Below are 17,648 nucleotides of genomic sequence, written 5' to 3'. Positions count from 1 at the left end.
GGACCACCTTTTTATATTAGCCAAATTATATGATTGTATAAGATATTGGATATGCTCTCTCTACGACGGATTCAACTCCAATACTACGTAGTATTAAATATTTTGATGTATTGTATGACTTGAATTCACGGAGTTACAATAAAAGTAATAATCTAAACTAATTCAAGTCATTTAATGCTCGTAGTATGTAAGAAATTTTCCTCTAGAATCTAGAAAACTTTCCCAACAATTAAAAATTGAAACTTTGTTTTTTGGTTTTATGATACAAATTATAGTTTAAACTAATATAAAATTAAGATAAGGAAATTCGAACTTGAATAAGGGGTAAGACAATTATTTTTCTTTTATATAAGCTTATGGATATGGGAGTTTGAATTCAATAACTCATATGCAAGAAAATATATTATTAACTAATTAAGCTACAAGCGGATATTTTGAGAAATTCTATGAGTTGGTGGAGTATGGGAATGGGCTGATGGGTTTGATACACATATTTGGGAATGCAAAGCGAGATAGGTATTACTTTTATTGGCCAAAATTAATAAGATTATCTGTCAATTTTTGACCTTATTTTTACTCCTTTTTTATGGGTTGTAAATTATAGTAAAAATAGGAAGAGTAGATTAGTTCCAAGGGCAAAGGGAAGGCAAGATGGTGTGGTGACTTGTGTATTGGAAAATATTTGTAAACTTGTTCATGGAGTGTGATTTTTAGACCACACATACTTCGATTACGATGATTTTTTTTTTACAAATAGTAGCGTTGGAGAGTTAAATTATTAGTTGTTAGACAAAAAAAAAATAGTGAGGATTGAATCTACAACAAGTTACATTGGCATAATTATTTTCCGTCAATGTGGTAGAACGCTATCTGCGATTACAATGTTTAAATCTAATAAAACTCTTTGCAATTGTTGTTGGAGTCCAAGTGTAGGATAAAGAGCGTATGAGATAAGTGAATAACGTGGTGTGAAATAGTAAGGATTTTTCTTCAAAACTTCAATTACAAATTTTGTTACTATTTTACCCATTTGTTGATGCCTTAAGGGGTTCAAAGAATTCAGAGAATGTATTGCGTGATGAATTTGGATGCCCTTGAGAACATAAGCAAGTAGTAAATTCCAATTCGGTGCTGTTACTTTGATGACATCCGAGATAAAAAAAAATAAAAACAAAATAAAAAAAAATAAAAAGAAAAGCAAAAGAACCTCCCAAACTAGCGATCCATTTAATAACCTATACAAATTACAAACAGGAGAGAGAAGTCACAACAAGAAGATATGGATTCAACTCAAATTTAAATTCAAAATATTAAAACTTTCATTCAAAGAACTTGGGATCATAGCCATTGCTAGAGGTAGCCAAGATATAGTAAGCCACAATGTGACCAATAGAACCCCAAGCCAAAACATCCACAATGTTGAACCCAACAGGGTCATTGGACTTGAGGAGGCTCACATACTCCTTAGCCCTAGTGTCCCCAGCCTCGAAATGTGTCACCCCGTTCTGCTCCGGCAACCCTTGCTTGGCCACATTCTCTCTCTGGAAGTTGAAGAACACAAACCTCCCAAGGAAGAGAGAGAGACCGGTGCTCAGGCTGATGACCAGCGATGGGTTCAGCTCAGCTTTCACAACGCATGACCTTCTCCTGGTGCTGGGTGCAATCAAACCCAGCTTGGTGGGAGGGGAGGACTTGGTGAGGGGTCTGAGGCCTTGGAAGGATATTTGGGTTGGTGAGAGGGTCTGGTGGTGCCTTGCGGCGGTGGAGGAGATGGATGGGGCTGAGAACAAGGCGGAGGAGGTGGCTGCCATTTGTTTGGTTGTAGACGAGGAGGGTGTTGGGCTGTGGAAGTTTGATGAAAAGTGGAGGTTGGTTTTGTGGAGGAGATGAGATTTGTATGGTAGTGGGGAAGGGGTGATATATCTCGACTGGTTGTGTGGAGGTTGTGAGGATGGGAAAGTGGGAGGGAAAGATTTTGGATGGTGAGTTGGCATTCTTTTATTGGTTCCTTTTGGATTGGAGATTTTTGGGTACGTCTGAATTTCTGTGGTGTGTCAGCTTGTAAATCTTGTTTTTCTCTTAATTCTAGTTTCATTTAAGGAGAAATTAGGTTCACATCCTTTTTTTTTCTACTCCATTGATTAAAATTCTATTCATTTTTAATTTTTGATCAAGGTCCTTGGGTATTAATAACATAATTAATTATTTGAATAATAAAATATTTTTATTTTTAAATAGATTCCTTTAGTGTTAAAAATGTTACAATTAGTATATTTATATTTATGGTTAAATTTTTATCATATATTTTTATTTTTAGTTTGTACCTATTTTTAATTTGTACCAATTTTTTTTCATTTTTAATTTGTACCCATATATTAGTTTCTTTTTGTGCCCATATTTTTAAAGTTTTATTTGTGTTTGTACCCATGTGTATACCGTCACGTAACATTGTATATGTAATCAATGATAGAAAAATTACATATGGTCTATTTATGTTTTATGCCTAAACTTTGTATCATATATTTATATTTTTAGTTTGTACCCACTTTTAATTTGCAACATTTTTTTAAAATTTGTAGTATATTCTTTTTAGTTTTATTTTGTACCCATGTATTAATTTCTTTTAGCACCTATATTTTTTTAAAATTCATTTGTACTCATAATTTTTTAATCTTTTATATGTACCCTAATTTATTTATAATGTACCCATTCTTCTTTATTAATGTACCACTTTGTTCTATGTGAAATGTACCAATTTTTTTGTAAAATGTACCATTTTTTTAACACTATGGATACATTCTTTTGCCATTTATTATTTCTTATTTTTTGCATAGTTTTTTTATCCATTTATTAAATTAAAATGTTTGAATTTTTATTGTAACCATTTCTAATAGTATTATAATGAGGGATTTTAAATTTATAGGATTATAAATCTCATAAAATATCAAACAATTAATGTCAAAACTATAAAAATATAAATATTAATTGTAATATAATGAGGTGTACAAAGTCAAGGGACTTTGATCAAACTTTGAATACCATTAAGGTTTTAGTCAAAGAATGTTAAGGATTAGGGACCGCATCCAAAGTATCCCTTTGTTTGGTAAAATTATTATAGGATTTACTTCCAAAGTGAAAAAGAAAGAAAAAAAAAAAAAAACAACCACCCAGGCCCTAAGAGTGGGGTAGCAAACCATGCAAACATCCACACATCTCAGAGCATGACCGAAGATCCACACCAGAAGCTACAGAGCAGGCAGGAACTTTTAATTATATCAAACTCAGCACTTGGGATCCAAGAAACCAACAAGATGATTGGTAGGTTCTTTCTCACATTACAAGTCCCACATTGAGATAAAATCTCTAAAACGCAAAACAGCCAATGTCTTTCGCCCTAAGACACACCGGTCCTTCTTTCCCATTTGTTTCGACCACCATTGCCTTGGCCTTCTGTACATCCCTCCCTTTTACACACTTTTTATGGGAAAAAAAAACAAAGACGGGACACCCAACAACAAAGCTACAATTGCACATAATACTACATTTACACCTAAAGCCTCTTCCCACTGCACGAAATATGTTACCAACCGCACTGAGGAATGAGCAACGCCAACACCCTTATTCGCAGCTTTCTTATTTAAGTCGGTCAAATAAGAGAATCAAGGTAAGAGTAGTTCCGGCTTCGGCCATACTCAAGAAGACTACCGTATGTACGATCCCACACTCCAATAAAAAGAGACTCCGTGTCCGGACTGAATGATATGCCAGATATCTCGCCAAAGAAATCAATTTCCTGTTCTTTTTCGTACCCACTCTTCACATCATAGACATGCACAAAGTCTGCGGGCTCTGCCATCATCATATACTGACCATCAGAAGTATACCGGATTGACCGAATAGCTCCAAGGTTCCCCTTCAAAACAGCAACTGACTTGGAAAGGTTTCGAACATCCCAAATCCGGCAGGTTTTGTCCTGGTTCCCAGTGGCAAAGGTCATACCATCAGGATGCCATGCTGATGCAAAGGAGAAATCCAAGTGCCCACTTAAAGACATCACCATCTGCAAAAGGAACTCATACAAATCAGCACACTTTCCTTTCCTAGCTCAGGACAAATAAAAATCACGAGAAAGTCTTGACAAAGTCTGAGATATATATACCTTTCCAGTTTGAGAGTTTACCAACATCCCTTCCGGATTGTCTCCAACAATCACAAGAAGTTTACCATCAGGACTCAGAGAAGTATGCTACCAACAACGCATAGAGGTGCATCAAAGTTAAGTAAAACTGACTAAAGGAAGCATTAAGTGAGCACAAGTAAAAGTGACCCAATGAAAAATCAGCATTGGATGAAATGAGGTAGTTTGCAAATTTGCAGTTTTAAAGTGGCTGCCCAAACACTATCATATATCACTTGCAGGTCTAAAAAACCAGCTCTACATGAAACAAATGCCAGCAAATGCAATGAGATTAAACATCCAATCATTTCCAGAAAAGCTGCAGGAGACTCACATTCACAGGCCAAGGGTAACGGAAATGCTTAGTAAGCTGAAATTTCTCCATGTCAAAATCTCTGACTCCAGAGTCATTGTTAGAGGCTGTAAAGTGAACTGCCCCGCTGCAAAATTCAAAGGGACCATATCAGTTGGGTTCATGATTGGAATTTGGAAACGACAAGTCCCAATCTCATGGAGGAAAATAGAAAAAAGAAAAAAAAAGTACCTGGGACTGTCATAAATCTCAACAGCATTTGTTATGGCATTATCGTCATAAGTTGTCCTTGAACAAAAGCTGACTCCAGGCCGATCAAGATGCTGCAAAGCAGTCAAAGATAAGATAAATCTGTCAGCATTGAGCGTTTCTCTTAATTAGTGCTTCAAAGGGAAAAAAAAAATTATACTAAAAGGGATCTTGTGGAGACAGCCAAATGACAGAATGTAGTCAACTATCAAAGGTTTTGTCAATCATATAATGGACACTGATAGCAGAAGATTCAAGGTCAAGAGTCATCCTGAAGATCCATCTGGAATGGAGTAGCACCCATAGAGCTAAAAGAAAGAATAAATAACGCGTGTTCCGGCACCACCCCTACGGTGCAGGTGAACCATGTACAAGGTCAACTGATAAGTGCAGACCAAGACATGTTGACACCATGAGAGGTATGCAACCGTGCAATAAATGCTCATTAATGTATTCGCTTGCTTAGGTAATTCAATTATTTGCAACTCACCTTGCAAATAAGTTCACCCTGGAATCCTCCAGCAACTAGCAACTTATCTTTTACAGAAAGAGTACTAACTTGAGTCTGCGTAAATCCCTCCAAGAGACTTCCAGGATGTTTCTAAATGGGAAGAATAGAAAGATCAGTTTCCAAAAAAACTTGGTTATCGAACAAAAGTGATCTAAAAACACTTACCTCAGATGGTGCCACATGTCCAGAAACATTGAGAACCTCAGACTTTGTGCAACTTAATGAAGACCAATGAATGACAGAAAAATGTGACATCAGGTAGACATCATGCTTGGAAGTAGCCCAGACCAAGTTACGCAACTGCATTACCAAGCAAAGATAAAACATATCAGTCCTATCAATTCTATGATATCCGAGTGAGAAAATTTCATCCAAAGATTCATGTATGCAGAACCAAGAAGGAATAAGGTAGCTTGCACCCAGCACACCTGAAAATGAAGAATGGTTGATTTCACTGATCTAGCATTTCGTCTGAACTGATAATATACAGATCCTTTCTTTGTATCTTTGCAATCCTGTTTACAAAGAAGAAGAAATCATCATGTTACTCTTCCCAGTTGAAATTGACACTGCAGTAGCGATCAAGTATTTTGATAACAATAAAAAAAAGTGGAAAACAATAGTAATTTACCTTCCCTGATCCTTCTCCGGAATTAGGGATATTCTCATAATTCTTGTATTGTTCTAACCTAGTCTGTCGGTATTTCTCTCTAGTAATGCTAAGTCTATCCCAAGGAATACCTTGGATGTCTTTTCCTTTTCTTGCTTGAGCAGCAGTTGTATCAGCTACTTTACTATTCTGCATGAGATCCATATATTAGTCCCAGCTACATACAGAACTAACCACACTGAACATGAAAAGTGAAATGCTCATACAAACGTTGAATTAACTTGAACGTATAAAAGTCATAACATAAAATAGTGTTAGACATGACTAGTTTCTTAAAGCTGTGAATATTTGACAAATCTAGTAAGACATGCAAGTATATCACAAACCGAGTAGTCATATTCATCAACATCAGAATCTGAGGCGCCCATTTCTCTACCGTGAAACTCATCATCCATATCATCATCTACATCTTCCATTTCGTATTCATCCTCCACATAACCAGCGTAATGGGACATATTCTTCCCAACAATGCCACAGCTAACACCAACAAAAATTCAAGCCAGTTACTTAAGAATTAGCATACAAAACCATACTAAAAATCAACATATATTGCAAACACCAAGATGTGAAGAGGTTGAACTTCTAACTTAATGAAGAAATAATTACATAACAAAAGAAAAAAAGGAATCAACTACTGTTGTTGTGTCATCACTTAACTATGAACGGATAATCAGATAAAACATGCAAATGAAATTCATGATATTCCATGCTTGGAGCAACTTGTTTACAGGAATATGTTTAATTAACACGTGCGTTAGGCAATAAAAAACTCCGCCTATGTCTTACATGGCCGGTCCCAAGCCCGGATAAAGGAGGAGGGGGAGGGCGTCAGGTAGTCGACAGCCGTCACTCCATGATCACGTCGAATCCTTATGAAAATGAATCCAGAACAAAATCGCGCTAAAGCTAGGGCGTCACCCGTAAGTGGCGCGCTGTGTGGCCTGAGCACAGTGATAAGTGAGCAAGGGTCGCTGTATCTCCATCGGCACCCGGATGCAGTGTTAAATGAGCAAGGGGGCCATAGAAACTTCTTTTCGAACGACTCCACTCAAAGTTGTTTGGGAGCATATGCTCCTATCAACTTTACCCGGGACACACAAAAGAAGTACTTTGATCCTATTAGACGGGGGAGGGTGAAGAAGCTAGGACAGAAGGGTAGAGTTCAAGAGAGCAAAATGCGTTTAGGAACGTGGAATATAGGAACCTTAACGGGAAAATCTATGGAAGTAGTGGAAGTTATGGTGAGGAGAAGGATAAATATTATGTGCCTACAAGAAACTAAGTGGGTTGGTAGTAAGGCAAAGGATCTAGAAAACTCAGGGTTTAAACTTTGGTATTCGGGCACAAATAGAACGAGAAACGGTGTTGGCATCATCGTGGACAAGACCTTGGTACAAGATGTTGTAGATGTCAAGAGGGTAGGAGATAGAATCATGGCAATCAAGATTGTAATAGGACAAGAACTTATCAATGTGATTAGTGCGTACGCACCTCAAGTAGGGTTGGATACGAGTTCGAAGGAGAAATTTTGGGAAGATCTTGGAGACTTGGTGCAAGGAATTGCTCAGACGGAGAAGTTATTTATAGGAGGAGATTTAAATGGACACGTGGGCAGGGAGACAGGCAACTATGGAGGTTTTCATGGTGGCCATGGTTTTGGGGAGAGAAACGAGGATGGGGAAGCTATCTTGGATTTTGCAATGGCATATGATCTCTTCTTAGCCAACACCTTCTTTAAGAAGAGAGAAGAACATGTGATCACCTACAAGAGTGGGTCGTCAAAAACACAAATAGATTTTCTTCTAATGAGGAAAGGGGATCGTATAACTTGTAAGGATTGCAAAGTTATACCAGGAGAGAGCGTGGCTAATCAACATCGCTTGTTGGTGATGGATGTACATATCAAAAGAGTAAGACAAAAGAACAAGACTTGGAAGTGCCCAAGGACTAGATGGTGGAATCTAAAAGAAGAAAAACAAGCCATTTTCAAAGAGAAGGTAATCACCCAATGTGTGTGGGATAGAGAGGGGGAAGCTAGCCAAATGTGGGATTCCATGGCTAGTTGTATCCGAAAAGTAGCAAAAGAGGTATTAGGAGAGTCCAAGGGCTTTGCCCCACACCAAAAGGAATCTTGGTGGTGGAATGAGGAGGTACAAACAAAGGTGAAGGCTAAGAAGGAATGTTGTAAAGCCTTATACAAGGAGAGGACTGATGAAAATGGTGAAAGGTATAGAAAAGCGAAGCAAGAGGCGAAGAAAGCTGTCAGAGAAGCTAAGTTAGCGGCTTACGACGATATGTATAAACGACTAGATACCAAAGAAGGAGAGTTGGATATCTATAAACTATCTAGAGCAAGGGAAAAGAAGACAAGGGACCTAAACCAAGTGAGGTGCATCAAGGATGAGGATGGAAAGGTTCTTGCTACAGAGAACGCGGTTAAAGACAGATGGAGAGGTTATTTTCATAATCTTTTCAATGAAGGACATGAAATGAGTGCTTCTTTAGGGGAGTTGAGTAACTCAGAAGAGTGTAGAAACTACTCTTTTTATCGTCGAATCCGAAAGGAAGAAGTGGTTGTAGCTTTGAAGAAGATGAAGCATAAAAAAGCAATAGGCCCAGACGATATACCAATCGAAGTGTGGAAACTTTTGGGAGAGACAGGTATAACATGGCTCACTGACCTTTTCAATAGGATTTTGAAAACGAAGAAGATGCCAAATGAGTGGCGAATGAGCACTTTGGTGCCTATCTACAAGAATAAGGGCGACGTACAAAATTGCATGAACTATAGGGGTATTAAGCTAATGAGTCATACAATGAAGCTCTGGGAGAGAGTCATTGAGCATAGATTGAGGCAAGAGACACGGGTTTCTGACAACCAATTCGGGTTCATGCCAGGGCGCTCAACCATGGAGGCAATCTATCTCTTACGAAGATTGATGGAAAGATATAGAGATGGGAAAAAGGATTTACACATGGTCTTTATAGATTTGGAAAAAGCGTATGATAGGGTCCCAAGAGACATTCTTTGGAGGATTTTAGAGAAGAAAGGAGTACGAGTAGCATATATCCAAGCTATAAAGGATATGTATGAAGGAGCAAAGACTGCCGTAAGAACTCAAGAAGGACAAACCGAAAGCTTTCCCATAACTGTAGGATTACATCAAGGCTCATCCTTAAGTCCTTACCTTTTTGCGTTGGTAATGGATGAGTTAACACGACATATTCAAGATGATATTCCTTGGTGTATGCTTTTCGCAGACGATATAGTGTTGATAGATGAAACTCAGGAAGGGGTAAATGCAAAGCTTAACCTTTGGAGAGAAGTGTTGGAATCTAAAGGTCTTCGCCTAAGCCGATCAAAGACAGAATATATGGAGTGCAAGTTCAGTGCAAATGGAGGCCAAAACGAGTTAGGGGTGAGGATCGGAGATCAAGAAATACCAAAGAGCGACCGTTTTCGTTACCTAGGATCTATCTTGCAAAAGAACGGAGAATTAGATGGAGATCTCAACCATAGAATACAAGCTGGATGGATGAAGTGGAAGAGTGCATCCGGCGTGTTGTGTGACCGCCGTATGCCACTGAAGCTCAAGGGAAAATTTTATAGGACGGCAATAAGGCCGGCGATGCTGTATGGCACAGAATGTTGGGCGGTGAAACATCAACACGTACACAAAATGGGTGTAGCGGAGATGAGGATGCTTCGTTGGATGTGTGGGCACACGAGAAAGGATAAGATTAGGAATGAGGATATCCGGGGTAAAGTAGGAGTAGCCGAAATTGAAGGAAAGATGAGAGAAAATCGGTTACGGTGGTTTGGACATGTGCAAAGAAGGCCTACTGACGTTCCGATTAGAAGATGCGACTATGGGACAGAGGTTCAGGGCCGAAGGGGTAGAGGAAGACCTAGGAAAACTTTGGAAGAGACTCTAAGAAAAGACTTAGAGTACTTGGATCTAACGAAGGACATGACACAGGATCGAGCACAATGGCGTTCTAAGATTCATATAGCCGATCCCACTCAGTGACTTGGATTTTCCAAGTCTCCAACCGAGAAGTTTTTCTCACTCGGGAAATTAAGGGAACACTACCCCAACCTACATGCTCCACTCAGAAAGCTTCAACATACAAGCTTTAACAAAAGAAAATTCAAAGAACTTAGCGAAGAAGGCTTTGGTGTATTTAACACAATACGTTGAAATGAAGGAAAGCTTATTTATTGATATCCCCGATAAGCTACAAATATGTACATATACATGAGTCAAAATAAGCACACAAGAGGGAGCCTTCACAAAGGTTGCTTAGGAGAAGTCTCAGCAGTCGGTAGAGCCCCAGAAAGAGAAGGCACCGGAGGGGGATCATTTGGAGCCTCAGTACTGGACAGAACCCTAGAAGGAGGAGGCATCAGAGGTTGATCATTTGGAGCTTCATTACGCGGTACAGCCCCAGAAGACGAAGGCAATAAATGTCTTTGGAACAAACCCACAAATCTCTGATGATCAAGTAAAACCTGACCATCAGTTTCCTTCATCTGGTCAAGCTTCCTCTTCATGTTTGTAGCATAGTCATGTGCGAGCCGGTGCAACTGTTTATTCTCATGCTTGAGCCCTCTAATCTCCTGTTTGAGACTCATCACTTCAGCCGCCAATGATTCAACTTGGCGGGTTCGAGCAAATAGGCGTTGGGCCATATTAGCCACAGAACCTGCACACTGAACACTGAGAGCCAGCGAATCCTTAACAGCTAACTCATCAGACCGTTTGGAAAGTAGTCTGTTATCTTTGGGAGTGAGAAGGTTCCTGGCCACCACCGCAGCGGTCATATCATTCTTCATCACGGAATCCCCAACGGTAAGAGGACCAGTAGGGGAGACGAAGGATGGGCGCCATATGTTGTCTGGAGAAGGCGGGGCTGCCTCTTCAACAAGGTTCAAGTCAAAACGACGGTCGGAGGGGCCAGACATTTTCAAAGGTGTTGAAGAGAGAAGAGGTCGGACAAATCAAGATCTTAGAAGTGCAAGAATGAAGCTTCTACTGGTGGAGATTCAAGTGTGCTTTGGAACTTAATGCCAGCCCCTATAAAAATCTGCACTCGACGAAGCTTCAGAAATCGAAGAGGCGCCTGCTCAGAAATCGAAGAGGCGTTTGCTTTCTCAAAAGCTGGGCTGCTTAGAGATCACGAGGGTTGATCCCAGAAATCGAAGAGGCGTTTGCTTTCTCAAAAGTTGGGCTGCTCAAAGACCATAAAGGCCGATCTCAAAAATCGAAGAGGCGCTCGCTTTCTCAAAAGCTGGGCTCCCTAGAGACCACGAGGGCCGATCTCAGAAATCGAAGAGGCACCTACTTTTCCAGCCTTTTCCAGCCTTGTCAGCACCTGTCACACGCACACTCAGTTTTGCGGAAATTATGGGCATTCTGTCAAAGACTTCTGGGGAAGTAGAAAACACATGAATCTTACTGTTCAATCACCCACTTCCCACACGCAACAATAGCTCATGGGTACCACAGATAACTTTGCCAAAGTTCTCTGCCAAAGTTGAGCACGTGAAGCTTGCATCTCCCACTACATCGCTCTGACCAAGAAGGGTAAAAGAATAGCAAAGAAACAGCACTAACAAAGTTTAGACCCATAAATTTTGAAGGTCTAGCTACCATATTATTACCCACAAGGGTAAAGGAACAGTACCACTGCTGGATAATTGGAAAGTCCCTGTGTGTCAACCTCTGTGCTTCGTGGCAAGGTAGACTAGCAAACATGCCCAACCTTTACTCACATTCGAGAAAACACTCCCAATAAGATTGCTTGCTCCAAAATCGAAGAGGCACCGTCCTCCGAATCTCGAGAGCCAGACTCCCAACATGACTACTTTCTTAAAAATCGAAGAGAGGGTAAAGGAACAGTACCATTGCTGGATAATTGGAAAGTCCCTGTGTGTCAACCTCTGTGCTTCGTGGCAAGGTAGACTAGCAAACATGCCCAACCTTTACTCACATTCGAGAAAACACTCCCAACAAGATTGCTTGCTCCAAAATCGAAGAGGCACCGCCCTCCGAATCTCGAGAGCCAGACTCCCAACATGATTACTTTCTCAAAAATCGAAGAGACACTGCTCCCCGAATCTCGAGAGGCAGACCCCCAGCATGATTGCTTTCTCAAAAATCGATGAGGCATCGTTCTCCGAATCAATCGAAGAGGCGCTCGCTTTCTCAAAAGCTGGACTGCTCAGAGACCACGAGGGCCGATCTCAGAAATCGAAGAGGCACCTACTTTTCTAGCCTTGTCAGCACCTGTCACAAGCACACTCAGCTTTGCAGAAATTATGGGCATTCTGTCGAAGACTTCTGGTGAAGTAGAAACCACATGAATCTTACTGTTCAATCACCCACTTCCCACACGCAACAATAGCTCATGGGTACCACAAATAACTTTGCCAAAGTTCTCTGCCAAAGTTGAGCACGTGAAGCTTGCAGCTCCCACTACATCGCTCTGACCAAGAAAGGTAAAAAAATAGCAAAGAAACAGCACTAACAAAAGTTTAGACACATAAATTTTGAAGGTCTAGCTACCATATTATTACCCACAACTGTAAAGGAACAGTACCACTGCTGGATAATTGGAAAGTCCCTGTGTGTCAACCTCTGTGCTTCGTGGCAAGGTAGACTAGCAAACATGCCCAACCTTTACTCACATTCGAGAAAACACTCCCAATAAGATTGCTTGCTCCAAAATCGAAGAGGCACCGTCCTCCGAATCTCGAGAGCCAGACTCCCAACATGACTACTTTCTCAAAATCGAAGAGAGGGTAAAGGAACAGTACCATTGCTGGATAATTGGAAAGTCCCTGTGTGTCAACCTTTGTGCTTCGTGGCAAGGTAGACTAGCAAACATGCCCAACCTTTACTCACATTCGAGACAACACTCCCAACAAGATTGCTTGCTCCAAAATCGAAGAGGCACCGCCCTCCGAATCTCGAGAGCCAGACTCCCAACATGATTACTTCCTCAAAAATCGAAGAGACACTGCTCTCCGAATCTCGAGAGTCATACCCCCAGCATGATTGCTTTCTCAAAAATCGAAGAGGCATCGTTCTCCGAATCTCGAGAGCCAGATACCACAGACCACTTTTTCAAAGTGCTCTGACAGAGTTAAAACATGTGAAACTGGCAGCTCCCACTACCGTGCTATGACCAAGCAGGGTAAAGGAATAGCATTACTACTTGTTGTTAGGGAGACTCCTATATATGTCGACCTCCATCCCCAACGGACAGGCAGACCTGCAAAAATGCTCAACCCTTCATCATATCTGAGAGGGCACTCCCAACGAAGCCTTTCGAAATATTCAGCTTTCTTTCCCCCCGATAATACCTCTGCAAACAAGCTATACTAGAGCAAGAATATCTCATATCATCAGGGTTAAAAGCAAGAGTATCCCATATCATGCTTTTTCCCTGTCTTTTCTTTTGGCCTTGTTTTTACCTGCAAGACAAGGAGAAAGAGAGCAATCAGTCAGCACTTGGAATCAAGCTTCCAGCCAGGAACTGACTGCCTGGAACCCCTTACCTGATTACTTACCTGGCATTGCTCTCGAGTACTCATCTTCAACATCTTATGTTTCCAGGGAAGATTCCTCATCTGCTTGAGGAACAGATAGGGCAAGTGCGAAGGATACAAGGAAGCATGTGGAGACAAGCGTAACAGCACACGTGCCGATACATTCATTACTCTGTCAAAAGCAAAAGTATCCCATATCAGCAGGGTGGAACGTACTCTAGATTTGATGGACTTGTTTTGACCCTCAAATTCTTCAGTCGGCCTTATACTCTGGAGGAAACCAGAAAACCCTCCAGCTCAGTTCAAGAATAAGCCTGTGGAAAGTTACTTCTTCAAAAGCAAAAGTATCTCATATCATCTCTTCTCATTTTTCTTCTCTTTATCCTTCATGCTGCTGCAAGATGGGGAGAAGGTGAACAATCAGTCGGAGCTCTGATTGCTTACCTTGTCTGTCACCTCTTTCAGCAGACCCCCTAGCTCGGCGACTTGGGGGACTCCTACTACATGGTTTGTATCGCGCTTGACCAAGCCTAAAACTACAAGTAAGCTTCAAGTGAAATTGATACATTACCTTGTGCATCTCCACCAGTTAAAGATACCACCCCTGGATGGAGGAAGAGTACTTCCAGAGAAGATGCCACATCTACCTATGAGACAGATAAGGCAAGTCAAGACGACACCACACTCCGATACTTAGAAGTTTCGTGATTACGAGATCATTCTCCCATAATATTTCCTAATGTCATTTGTACTAAATCATTCACTTGTACTCACTAAATGAGAGCTTGAACCTATGTACTTGTGTAAACCCTTCACAATTAATGAGAACTCTTCTATTCCGTGGACGTAGCCAATCTGGGTGAACTACGTACATCTTGTGTTTGCTTTCCTATCTCTATCCAGTTATATACTTATCCACACTAATGACCGGAGCAATCTAGCGAAGATCACAAAAAGCGATCGTTTTCGCTACCTAGGATCTATCTTGCAAGAGAACGGAGAATTAGATGGAGATCTCAACCATAGAATACGAGCTGGATGGAAAGAGTGCATCCGGCGTGTTGTGTGACCGTCGTAGGCCACTGAAGCTCTAAGGGAAAATTTTATAGGAAGGCAATAAGGCTAGCGATGTTGTATGGCACAGAATGTTGGGTGGTGAAGCATCAACACGTACACAAAATGGATGTAGCGGAGATGAGGATGCTTCGTGGGATGTGTGGGCACACGAGAAAGGATAAGATTGGGAATGAGGATATCCGAGGTAAAGTAGGAGTAACCGAAATTGTAGGAAAGATGAGAGAAAATCGGCTCCGGTGATTTTGGACATGTGCAAAGAAGGCCGACTGACGCTCCGGTTCGAAGATGTGACTACGGGACAGAGGTTCAGGGCCGAAGGGGTAGAGGAAGACCTAGGACAACTTTGGAAGAGACTCTAAGAAAAGACTTAGAGTACTTGGATCTAACGGAGGACATGACACAAAACCGAGCGCAATGGCGTTCTAGGATTCATATAGCCGACCCCACTTAGTGGGAAAAGGCTTTGTTGTTGTTGTTGTTGTTGTTAGGCAATAAAAATTAGAAACTAAAATAAAACCCCAAAAACCTGATTAAAATAAACGGCAGAGAAGAAAATAATCAGGAAAACCATAACAACTAGATTGATGTTCACACAATAAGAATCACAACAAGAATGGAGAATGAAAACAACTATGTCATGCATGCCCTTGACTACACAACATATGTCACTGAGTTACCATGCATGGAAATTCAATATCATGAATCGTGTGACACTTAGTATCTTGGAATACGCAAAAATGGCACTTGTAGACATACAAACTTTGCCACATCCAACAAAAATGACCTCCTTACATAAAATTACAAAACTTGCCGCATCCGATAACGTAACCAGGGTAACCAAATTACTTCTTAACACCTAAATATTAAAACTTTAATTTTGGTGGCATCATTGGTAAAGTAAAACCATGGGAAAATGACCCTCTTATTTAAAAGGGTTCAACTTGACAATTGTTGTCTTATTATTAAGCTTTTCCCTTTATTCCCCTCACCAACATTGCACATACAATGCAAATGAAATTCATAATTTTCCATGGTTGTAGCAACTTGACTGCGGGCATATATTAATTAATACATACATTAAGCAAAACAAAAATTTTAAAATAAAAATAACAACCAAAACCCTAATTGAAATATAAGAGGTGAAAAATCCCAATTTGTAGTTCTGCTAAAAAATCAAACAAGAACATACCCTAATTAAAATAAAATAAAACAAAAGGTGAAATTCTGAAACAGGTGCACCCAACAATCGACAAATTTACCCTAACCCCCAATCAAATATACAAAAAAAGAAAAGAAAGAAAATTGGGGGAAAACAACTGCAGAATAATCAAAAGAGACAGAAGACACCAATCAGAAAAACCCTAAAATTCACAATTGGGAATCGAAATTCACACAAAAAGGAACAATATTTAAACAGCAAAAATGAAAATTTCACCTTTCGTTATTCCGGGAATTGAGAAGCTCGGAAGGAGCAGCTGTTCTGATCTGGAAATCCCAAATTGAGAAACCGAAATCTCAAACCCTAATTAAGAAGTTCAGATCCAGGGAGAAGAGAGGAGAGAGAGAGAGAGAGAGAGAAAGAGGTGAGAGAGTGCGTAATATTATTTTATCTCTATCCACTGGTAATTTCGGATTGCCGTGCGAAAGAGAGATATGTTGAAGGGAACCTTACGAAAAGGACGTGCATTCTTTGTTGTGTGCGTATTCGTATTTCTACAGTATTTGTATCGTATTTGATGTCGTATTTTTATGCACTTAGTCGATTGCATTTTTAACAATTGTCTGTTTTCTATTATGTACTAGGGATTTTTGTTTCTTTTGATAGAAAGGTATATTTACATTTTTTTTAGGGTTCAGTTTGAAACTATTATAATAATATAGAGGAGGGTGTGTTTAGAAGTGTAAATGCATTTACATTGAGTGGTTGTAAAATTGATATCGAACTCAATATTCACGAAATTCAGGTCTAAAATCTTGCATTTATAAGTGAAAATGAACATCATTAAAATGTAGTATTAGGTAGCTTAGGAAACAAAAAAAAAACATTTCGATGGTTTAACATTTTACCATTCCGTACTACCCAAATTTCCTTCTGATTGATCAAAAGTGTGATGTTATTAACACACCCCTTGTTTATATCCGTTGTTTGATCTTCTTCAATCCATTTGATATAATGATCGAAAATTGAGAAAAATGTGTGAAAAACATAAAAATGAGTGTGTGGATAGCATCATCGTTCAAAACTATTATGCGAATATTGATGTTTTTTCTACTTTTATGCTCTGAACATGATGTGACTTGTAATAATAGGGATGAACCCTACTATGTCTCTAAGTTGGGAGGTTGTTGTAGTTGAATTTTGTTACATGATAATTTAATTGTTTTTTTTTTAATAAACAGAGTCGCTGGTTCAAGTTGTCACACATATTTTATTAATTATTTATGACTTTCGTATCATTTTAGTGATGACCAGCACATCTCTACCCTTAGTGTGTCACGTTTTATCGACTCCGTTGTTTTAGACCCTTTTGCTGCCTCTCCAGGCTCAGAAATACAAACCTTGACCTTCCTTATGCTTTTGCTTTGTGCCTAGTTGAAAGAGAAAAATGGCAGCAGTGGCTGAAATAGAGGAGATGATTGCCTACTATGTGCAGATCTTACTAAATAGTTTTCTACATTGTATAAAATCAATAATTCAACCATTACCTTGTTGCCCACCTGTGGATACACTACCAAGTTGTGTATATTTCTCCATTAAAGCCACGATGTCTCAAGATAGTCTAACGTTGACTTTGTTGTAGTATTGTGTTGATGAATTTTGCGGATTGTATTGAATATAGATTAGGTCGACTCCAAACTAGTAAGGCTATTTGTTTGGCAAGAATTAGGGGGGACGTCTATCGTACCCAACATTATCTTTGCTTTGTAAATAGACTATTTTCATAACTCGAACCCATGACTTATTGATCACAAATGAACAACATTTTCGCTATGCTAAGACTCACCTTTTATGCTAGTGTGGGTACATTGTTTGTTTTTGACCAAATTTTTTTTTAGTTTTTGCACTGACTGACATTTTTAAGGTATCGTATAGTG

General features: G+C 39.7%; 4 protein-coding genes across 7 annotated transcripts in view; all 4 read right to left on the bottom strand.

Annotated features, from left to right (window-relative positions):
* Window positions 1-1,204: 1,204 nt before the first annotated feature.
* Window positions 1,205-1,916, bottom strand: LOC126591286 (photosystem I reaction center subunit V, chloroplastic-like). Its single transcript, XM_050256940.1, has one exon. The coding sequence runs from the start codon at window positions 1,809-1,811 to the stop codon at window positions 1,320-1,322; it is 492 nt and encodes a 163-aa protein (XP_050112897.1). The 5' UTR covers window positions 1,812-1,916; the 3' UTR covers window positions 1,205-1,319.
* Window positions 1,917-3,246: 1,330 nt separating this feature from the next.
* LOC126591278 (uncharacterized WD repeat-containing protein C2A9.03-like) lies at window positions 3,247-16,193 on the bottom strand. The gene is made up of 10 exons (XM_050256929.1): window positions 15,988-16,193; window positions 6,247-6,397; window positions 5,882-6,049; window positions 5,679-5,765; window positions 5,416-5,550; window positions 5,230-5,340; window positions 4,722-4,813; window positions 4,512-4,617; window positions 4,160-4,246; window positions 3,247-4,060 (listed from the first exon to the last, which is right to left on the bottom strand). Exons 2-10 carry the CDS (start codon window positions 6,373-6,375, stop codon window positions 3,647-3,649), a joined length of 1,329 nt encoding a protein of 442 aa, XP_050112886.1. The 5' UTR covers window positions 6,376-6,397; window positions 15,988-16,193; the 3' UTR covers window positions 3,247-3,646.
* LOC126591285 (uncharacterized) lies at window positions 8,931-13,647 on the bottom strand. The gene is made up of 2 exons (XM_050256938.1): window positions 12,777-13,647; window positions 8,931-11,644 (listed from the first exon to the last, which is right to left on the bottom strand). The coding sequence occupies exon 2, from the start codon at window positions 10,884-10,886 to the stop codon at window positions 10,212-10,214; it is 675 nt and encodes a 224-aa protein (XP_050112895.1). The 5' UTR covers window positions 10,887-11,644; window positions 12,777-13,647; the 3' UTR covers window positions 8,931-10,211.
* LOC126591275 (uncharacterized WD repeat-containing protein C2A9.03-like) overlaps window positions 15,216-17,648 on the bottom strand; it is a 101,194-nt gene continuing 98,761 nt past the window's right edge. For 3 of the 4 annotated variants that reach the window (XR_007612326.1, XR_007612323.1, XR_007612325.1), the window contains one exon: window positions 15,216-15,339. The gene's annotated coding sequence lies outside the window, so the exon portion shown is untranslated. The remainder of the gene's footprint in view (window positions 15,340-17,648) is intronic. The other variant, XR_007612324.1, reaches the window with a different exon arrangement.

The sequence above is a fragment of the Malus sylvestris genome, chromosome 11 (genome assembly GCF_916048215.2).
Source record: "Malus sylvestris chromosome 11, drMalSylv7.2, whole genome shotgun sequence".
Taxonomy (NCBI): domain Eukaryota; kingdom Viridiplantae; phylum Streptophyta; class Magnoliopsida; order Rosales; family Rosaceae; genus Malus; species Malus sylvestris.
This window is presented reverse-complemented; position numbering and strand designations above follow the sequence as displayed.

What these genes read in the sequence shown, in the direction of transcription:
- LOC126591286 (XM_050256940.1), bottom strand. Translation starts at nt 1,811, where the DNA reads ATGGCAGCCACCTCCTCCGCCTTGTTCTCAGCCCCATCCATCTCCTCC.
- LOC126591278 (XM_050256929.1), bottom strand. Translation starts at nt 6,375, where the DNA reads ATGTCCCATTACGCTGGTTATGTGGAGGATGAATACGAAATGGAAGAT. An exon ending in GAGATTTATGACAGTCCCAG is followed by an intron (nt 4,618 to 4,721) that starts GTACTTTTTTTT and finishes TGAATTTTGCAG; the next exon opens with CGGGGCAGTTCACTTTACAG. An exon ending in TAAACTCTCAAACTGGAAAG is followed by an intron (nt 4,061 to 4,159) that starts GTATATATATCT and finishes TTCCTTTTGCAG; the next exon opens with ATGGTGATGTCTTTAAGTGG.
- LOC126591285 (XM_050256938.1), bottom strand. Translation starts at nt 10,886, where the DNA reads ATGTCTGGCCCCTCCGACCGTCGTTTTGACTTGAACCTTGTTGAAGAG.